This window comes from Salvelinus sp. IW2-2015, unplaced genomic scaffold, assembly GCF_002910315.2.
Source record: "Salvelinus sp. IW2-2015 unplaced genomic scaffold, ASM291031v2 Un_scaffold552, whole genome shotgun sequence".
Lineage (NCBI taxonomy): Eukaryota > Metazoa > Chordata > Actinopteri > Salmoniformes > Salmonidae > Salvelinus > Salvelinus sp. IW2-2015.
Genome location: NW_019942572.1, coordinates 562,609 through 571,879, shown reverse-complemented (window position 1 = coordinate 571,879; position 9,271 = coordinate 562,609). Strand labels below are relative to the sequence as shown.

Sequence of the window (9,271 nt, the reverse complement as noted above, 5' to 3'; positions counted from 1 at the left end):
GAGACTAGAGTAGATCATCATATGTGTATGGATTGAGTACATACAGTTGTGGAGTAGTGTGTTGTAAGAAACCATCTGTTAGGAGATCGAGTGTAACCATATGCAAGTGGAGACGTAAGTCCTTAGTAACAAACATTGTGTGAGACCTGAGCAACTAATCATTGTGGTGATCTGTTACCTCACAGCACACATATGTGAGATCGTGAGATAATCGACTTAGTGGAGATACTGAGTAAGCAACATTGTGGCAGATACTGACGATTAACTAGTAGAAGATGTGAGCTTGTTTAAGGTATACATGCTGAGAGACTGAGTAACACATTATGTGGCGCATGCTGATTAACTTGTGATTGTGAGAGAACATCTTGAGTCAACAATCATTTCTGTGGTGATCTCAGATAACAAGCATTTGTGGAGAGAAGTGAGTACCAGAACATTGTTGGCGACTAGGAACAACATTTGGGAGATGAGTAACTCTTAGGTGTGAGGTACTGTAGTAACAACAATTGTGAGTAGCATCCTGAGTCCGCCAATTGTGGCGACTTAAGACAAACACATTGTAGGAGATGGAATCCAACTGCCAACTACTTTGCTCGGAGCACTTGTACGTATACCACCATTGCTTGGAGGAACTGGAGTAAAACATCATTGTGGAGATCTGAGTAACAATCATTGTGTAGACTGAGTCATAACTCAGATTGTGGAGACTGATGATAACATTTATTTGTGGAGTACTGAGTACAATTTGGAGATGTGTACCAATTGTGGGGAGATTGAAGTTGTAACAAATAGTGGAGGACTGAGAAACAGACATTAGTTGGATTACTGGATAAAACATAATTCTTAGAGACAACCTGTCAGGTTCACATATCATTGTTGGAGACTGAGTAACACATTGTTGGAGACTGAAGTACAACTATGGAGACTCGAGTAAAAATCAATAGTGGGAGCTGTGTAAGCACATAGTGAGACTGCGGTAACAACATGGTGGAGAGTGAGTAGACAGATCATTGTGGGGAGACTGAGTAACATCATTGTGGAGACTGGTAACACTCGAATGTAACCTGTGTGGCGACTGAGTAACAACTATGTGGATGACTAGAGTCAAAAACATAGTGGAGACTGAGTAACAACATTTGGAGACTAAGAATAACAACATTGTGGAGACTGTGTAACATCACCTTGTGGTGGCACTGAGTATAACAACATAGTGACGACTGAGTACACAATATACTGAGAAACAGTGGGACTGAGTAACATACATAGTGGAATGCCTGATAACATCATTGGGAGACGAGTAACATCATTGTGGAGATGATACCATTGTGGAGACTGAGTAACACATTTGTAGAGACTGGTCGAGACATCATCGGTGGAGAACTGGTACACTGTGAGGACATCAACATTGTGGGACTGAACACATGAGTGAGAACATCGATGTGGACTGAGAACATGGAGACGTGAGTAACATCACATGTTGGAGACTGAGTAACATCTCATTGGGAGACTGAGTAACTATTGCGCATATGTGGGAGCTGAGTGAAAACAATAATATGATGGAAGATGATAACTTTACCATTTGTGGAGACTGAAGTATACTATGACACTAGTGAGGCGACTAGACTATCAGAACGAACATAGTGTGAGAGATATGGAGTAAACTAACGTAGTGAGAGACTTGTGAGGAACAACATAGTGGAGGACTGGATTCCAGTTTAGTCTAAGCATGCTGAGGAAGGACTGTGTAAATCCACAAATGGCGTTGAGGATGCAGTTAGACATAGGTGGAACTGAGTACAACATTGTGGGACTGAGTAAAAATCCTATTAGTGGGAGACTGTGAGTAACAACTTGTGGAGACTGACGTAGCACAGTAGTGGCTAGTGTGTGAGTCAAAACAATCTATCAGTGGAGATATGATGTGACACAACATTAGTGGAGACGTGAGTGAACAAACATTGTCAGGAGCTGAGAGTGAACACCATTGTGGAGACGAGTGACAAGCAAGACATAGTGAGAGAGATCTCGAGCAAGCAACCATTGTGGAGACGCGTAACAGTCATTGTGGCGACTGGCCAGTCAAAATACATAGGGTTGGAAGAAATGTAGTAACAACATAGGTCGAGAGTGAGTACAGTCATATGCTGTAGCCCTTGAGTTTTAACAAAGTGTAGTAATGCTGTGCAGTAACAAATCTTGTAGGAGACACTTCGGTAATAATCAATATTGTGGAGAATGAGATAGACAACATGTGGAGACTGGTAACACATGTGGAGGATTTGGTTGATATCTAACGATTGTGGGAGCTGGTAAACACATTAGTGAGAATGAGTAACGATCATTGTGGAGATGAGGTAAAACATTGTGGAGACATGAGTAAACATTGTGGAGACTGGAAAGCATCAGTGGTGGAGACTGAGTAAAACAACATAAGTGGAGACTTAGTAAACAACATAGTCGGAGGATTGAGTAACAACATATGTGGAACTGAGTAACATCATTGTGGAGCTGAGGAACACATATGGAGAACTGAGTAAAACATATATGTGGAGACCTGAGAGTTTACAACATTGCTGGAGCTTGGAGTAAAAACATTTGAGACTGAGTGAAAAAATACATAGTTGGAGACTGTGTGAGTAACAACATTGTGAGGGAGCGACAGGTTATAACACATTTGTGGACGATCTGAGTAACAAATAGTGTGAGACTTGAATAAATCATGTGGAAGACTGAGTAAAACATTGTGGAGATCTGAGTACAACATTGTGGGACTGGTAACATCAGTATGGAGCGATAACAACATTGTGGAGACTAGAGTAACATACATTGTGGGAATGATGTAACATAACATTTGGAGACTGGTAACAAACATTGTGAGAAGACAGAAGTAACCAGTTTTGTCTATTATCCTTCATCCACATTTCATGTATCAACTCTCATTACTACACCTTAATTATCAAGAATTAATTCGATAAAATGTGGTTGGTGTCTCACATCTCTCCCCTTAGCAGCTCCTTACGTCACTGTTAATATACATTCAAATATCATTAACAAACTGGGTTGGTGTTACTTTTGGGCCCATTACAGCTTGATGCTCATGAGAAGGCAGACATCCTTCGGTGGCTTGCGGTCTGGCTTGGCTTGACAAACGGCGATAGGAAAAGCTGGCAGAGATACTTGACGGGTCAGACACTGACTTCTTGGCTATGCAGTGTCTTCCTGAGAGTGTGATATGTAGACATCTGCGGTCCTCATCGCCTTTAGCCAGATCGTCTTTGGGCACAGACCTGCCCAGGGCATTATGGCACATGATCGCCCAATCGCGCGCTTGGGCTCCTGGCCAGGGTAACTCTGCTGGTGCTGGAAGCCCAAGGAGGGCAGGTAAGCAGTACCCGTGTTGGAAGAGCACTGGAACTGGGTGGGCACACCACGGTTCGAGCTGGCTCCAGGACAGCCTTCCTCGAGTGTCCATTCAACTTCCGAGAGGCGCCACTTCCCGCCCTAAGAGCCTATGGATAGGCTCAACCATCAACATGGATGCAGCACCAAAGACCATTAAAGCGAAAAGAGAATTAAATAAAGACAAGAGAAGAGAAAATCATGACTAGCTCCCAGTAAACCATTTAAGCAATGCCCATTTACGTTGTCCAAAGGATTGAGACAAGGTTATGTAAGTGCTGGGACCTTTTTTGTTTTAATATAGAGAGGGTGGTCAAAGAAAAACAAAAAAAACAATCTGTCTAAGTTAAGCTTAGACATAAAGATGATATGTTTAAACATACTGAGGATGACACTGAATACAATAGTATATCCTAGTTAGAATTGTTTAAAATGGAAGGGATTGCAACTAGTAAATGTTTAGCACTGACTGTGTATAGATGTTATAACTGAAGGTGACCTGTAATGATTAACCTGTTAGAAATGTATTAACATGAAGTGACGCATCCGAAAATGTTCATATTTAAGTTAAACTATAATAGATTATTACTTTGAAATTGATCCCTGTACAAATGTTACCCTGATTTATAGCATGTTTAACATGTGAACCGAGGACTCAATAATTGTTTATCGGGCTCCGATCTATAATGTTTAAATGCAGGTGACACCCTCGTACAATGCTCTACGCTATGTATAGAATGCTGATAAACTGAAGCGTGAACCTGTAAATGTAAACACTGCTATAGATGTGAACATGAAAGGTGACCGTAAATTGTTACTGAGTGAAAGATGTTAATAACTGGAAAGTGAACGTGGTTAAATATGTAAATAACGGTATAAGAATGTTAATACTGAAGAGGATAGAAAGCAGTAAAATTCGTGATTGATAAATACCACAGAGAGAAATAAACAGCAGGATTGATTAAACATGAATCCATATCACAACCATGGTAATTCCATTGTTATCCCTCGATGTTTAACTTACAAGCAGAGCATGCAATTCCCAGTATAGATTAATTTAAATAAGAACTCAGTCTCTGTTGTGTGGTTTTCTGAGTATTTGGCTTATCTGTTTCTAAATATTTATATGATCACCCTATACACATTTAGTATAACTAAAAAAATTTTGCACCGATGCACACTTTGCATCTCTGATTCGTGCTATCTACTCAAAGCCATTACATCAATTTTGCGTCATTTATGATAACTAAAACATGTAAAATCACACTCATATCACACTTAATTCAACATTCTTAGGATATCTTTTTAGCAAAATTTTAATCTGCAAGGTACACATGATAGTTATGAGCTATTAACGTATTTGCCATTCCGGGGAGGGGAAAAGCAGGGAGGGAGAAAGAAGGAAGGGAGAAAGCAAGGAGGGAGATAGCAGGGAGGTGAGATAGCAGGGACGAGGAGGAAAGCCGGGAGGGAGATAGCAGGGAGGAGATAGCGGAGGAGAATTCAGGGAGGGAGAAGCAGGGAGGGAGATTCAGGGAGCGTTGCGGGAGGAGGTTCATGGGGGGGAAAAGGGAGGGAGAAAGAGGCGGGAGGGCAAATAGAGGAGGGAGATAGCAAGGGAGGGAGAAACAGGGAGGAGATAGCACGAGGGTGAGAAAGCAGGGAGGGGTGGAGACCTAGTTCGGATGAGTATTAGCGAGAGGAGAGGAAAGTAAATTTCAGGGGAGGAGAAAGCCTAGGGAGTGGTATTGATAGCAGGAGGATGAGGATTGAAACTCAGCGGACAGAGGATCTTCAGTTAAACATCTAACAGGTTAACATTTACAGGTCACCTTCAGTTAAACATCTAACAGGTTAACATTTACAGGTCACCTTCAGTTAAACATACAATTTTATTCTACTAACTTAGCAGTTGTTTTTTGTTTTTCTTGACCCCTCTCTAACTAAACAAAAAAGTCCCAGCACTACAATATCCTTGTCTCAATCCTTTTACTAACAGTAAATGGCATGCTGAAATGGTTTAACTGAGCTATCATTATTTTCTTCTCTTTGTCTTATTTTATTCTCTTTCGCTTAATGTCTTTGTGCTGCAGCCATGGTGGAGGTGAACCTGACCAAGGCTCTGGCGGAAGCCTCGGAGACGTGCACCCAGGAATGTCTGATCCTGGGACACTCAGACAGCTGCTGGATGCCCCCCGTCCTGGTGACCCAGTTCCAGTCTCCTTCCAACACGGGTACCCTGCCTACCCTGCCCTCCTTTGGCTTCCAGCACCAGCAGAGTTACCCCTGGGCCAGGGGAGCCAAGGCGGATGGGCGTCAGTGCCATACCCTGGGCAGGTCTGTGCCCAAAGACGATCTGGCTAAAGGGATGAACCGGCCGCAGTTCTACAACACTCTGGAAAGACACTGCAGTAGCAAGAGTAAGGTGTCTGACCCCGTCAAGGTCATCCCTCTGGCCAGCTTTTCCTCGCCTTTGTCAAGCCAGCAGACCCCAGCCACCGAAGGATCGTCTGCCTTCTTACATGAGCATCAGCTGTAAGGGGCCAAAGTAACACCAACCAGTTTGTCTAATGTATATTGATGTATATTTAACATCAACTGTAAGGGGCTGTAAGGGGACAGAGTAACACCAACCACTTTATCGAATGTATCTTGATATTTTGTGTGTATGTGTGTGAACATGAAATGTGGATGAAGGGATAACGACAAAACTGTTACTCTGTCTCCACAATGTTGTTACTCAGTCTCCACAATGTTGTTACTCAGTCTCCACAATGTTGTTACTCAGTCTCCACAATGTTGTTACTCAGTCTCCACTATGATGTTACTCAGTCTCCACAATGTTGTTACTCAGTCTCCACAATGTTGTTACTCAGTCTCCACTATGATGTTACTCAGTCTCCACTATGTTGTTACTCAGTCTCCACAATGTTGTTACTCAGTCTCCACAATTATGTGAGGCTCAAGCCCCATACAAACCACCTACAAGAACACAGATGAGGCACGAACGACGCGGGAGAGGACTAGGGGGGGAGGGACGCGCAAGGACCTGTCACCAGCCGAGAGCCGGACCCCTCTTAACCCCTGAGTCGTGGTCATATGTGAAGATACCTAGATGTACTTGGAGGGCACGTTGTCTAGGCCATGATATCTTAATTGAGTACCGTGGTTACGGAATTGGGGGTGGTACCTGGTAGCGTTCATTGATAATGTTGTTGTGAGCATTCGAGGCGCCATCAAGCTCTATTGGTAGGGTGGCTGGGGTGGGGTTGGACATTGTTCATTTAGGTCGCCTAGCAGCACGAAGCCTCTGAAGCATAGCATGGGGGGCAATCAGTTAACTATAGCTTGTCCAGAGCACAGCTGGGGGCAGAGGCGTGGTCTATAGCAGGCGGGCAACGGTGAGAGGACTTGTCTTTAGAGGAGGTGGATTTTAAAAGTAGAGAAACGTTCAAACTGTTGGGAACAGACCTGGTAGTATAACAAACTCTGCAGGCAAGTCTTCTGCAGATAGATTTGCAACCACCGCCCCTTCTGCGCCGTTCCTACTCTTGTCTGAAAATCTCTGTTATTGGGGACTGAAAATGTCTGGAATTTTTTGGGTGGTCTTTCTACAGACCCAGGAATTCACGACACGGCTCAAACCATCCGGGTTGGCAGAGCGGAGTAGATGACGTGTGCTAAAGCAGTGACAATAAAACCAAACTGACGGGAGGAGGGCTTGTCTACATTGTTAACAATGCATGAAGCCAAGGCTATTACGGCTACAGAAGTCATCAAAAGAGAGCGCCTGCGGGAATAGGAGTGAGCCAGCGCTACTGCAGCGGCCGGATTTCACCTGTGCACACACTACGAGGAACAGAGGAGGAGTAGGATAAGGTACGAGCTTAAAGCTCATGAGGAATTTTGTCGCCTAGAGCTACTAGAGCAGAGATACAAAGGAGTTTCTGGGCGGCGATACAAATAGTTTTTCAAAGGAATATGTTACAGACAAAGCTATGTAGGATCGTGAATACAGTGGAGGTAACCCTAGGTATTGAGTGATGATGAGAGAGATATTGTCTCCTAGAAACATCATTTTGAAACCAGTTGCAATTAGAATACAATGACTTACACAATACCTACAACTAAAGGAAATAATGTGGTGTTAACAATCAGGCATTAGAACTACAATGACTTACACAACACAATTAACAACTAAAGAATATGTGGTGTTCACAATCAGCATTAGCAATACAATGACCTTACACAAACAATTACAACTAAAGAATATGTGGGTGCTGAATCGCATTAGAATACAATGACTTACACAAACAATACAACTACAAGAATACATGTGGGGTGTTTAGAATCAGCATTCAGAATACAATGCACTTACACAACACATCCACCAATAAAGAATAATGCTTGGGTGTTACAACTCAGCATTAGAATACAATGCACTTACCACAAACAATAAACTAAAGAATAAATGTGGGTGTCTTACAATCAGCATCTAGAACTACATTGACTTACACAAACAACTTACAACTACAAGACTAACTGTGGGTGCTTACAATCAGCATTAGAATACCAATGACTTACACAACAACAATACCAACTAAAAACTAATGTGCAGGGTGTTTAGACAATCAGCATTAGAATTTTACAATGACCTTACACAACACAATTACAACTAAGAATTAATGTGGGTGTTAGAATCAGCATTAGAATACACGATGACTTTACACAAACAATACAACTAAAGAATAATGTGGTGTTACCAATCCAGCATCTAGAATACAATTGACTTACACACAACAAACACACTAAAGACATAATCTGGGGTTACAATCAGCATTAGAATACAATGACTTACACAAACAATACAACCTAAAGAATATGTGGGTGTTAGATCAGCATTAGAACTACAATGGACTTACACAACAATACAACTAAAGAATAACTGTGTTGGTGTTAGAATCAGCCATTCGAATACAATGACTTACACAAACAATACAACTAAAGAATAATGTGGGTGTACCAATCAGCATTTAGAATCAATGACGTTACACAAACAATGACAAATAACAGATAATGTGCGGTGCTTACAATCAGCATCTAAGAAATTACAATGACTTACACAAAACAATTACAACTTAAAGAATAATGTGGGTGTTTACATCAGCATTAGAATACACATGACTTACACAACATTCACAACCTAAGAATTAATCGTGGGTGTTTAGAATCAGCATTAGATACCAATGACCTTCCACAAACAATACACTAACAGAATAATGTGGGTTGTTAGCAATCAGCATTAATACCAATGGATTACACAAACAATACAACTAAGAATTAATGTGGTGCTTCACAACTCAGCATTAGAATCACAATGACTTACACAAACTAATACAACTAAAGTAATGTCTGGGTGTACAATCAAGCATTAGAACTACAATGACTTACACAACAATGTCAGAAGTCAGGCCGCGCGGGCCACTCTCCGGCAACCCGAGAAGGTCTTTTTTACGGCCCCTGGGATCGATCTTGATTTCATTATTAGCAACCGGCCGCCAGGACCGCAGCAGTAGCCGGCAGCCCGCAGATCACTTTTACACGCCCAACCAATGTACTACATTTCCCACAATTTGCAACGCGTGACGCAGCGAGCACGTAGGCGGCTTCATCTTCAATATTTCATTTGCCACAGCAGTTCAGCATCACAGTAAATTAAACTTCTCAGATTACCCATTCAAAAATGCGCAAAACGGCAAGGCTGCGACCCTTGAGCAACGGGGGTTTTCAAACAACGCGTGGGCGTCGGAGATTTATGTACACGGAGGTAGGTGGAAAACCTGTGGTGCTTCTGCGTGGAGAAATGTGGCTC

At 42.3% G+C, this 9,271-nt stretch overlaps 1 protein-coding gene across 1 annotated transcript in view; it reads left to right on the top strand.

The window, feature by feature from the left end:
- LOC112068522 (protocadherin-9-like) overlaps window positions 1-6,257 on the top strand; it is a 192,772-nt gene extending 186,515 nt beyond the window's left edge. The window contains exon 4 of the mRNA XM_024135678.2: window positions 5,493-6,257. Within this exon, the coding sequence (XP_023991446.2) occupies window positions 5,493-5,938 (446 nt within the window). The 3' untranslated portion in view covers window positions 5,939-6,257. The remainder of the gene's footprint in view (window positions 1-5,492) is intronic.
- Window positions 6,258-9,271: the final 3,014 nt, after the last annotated feature.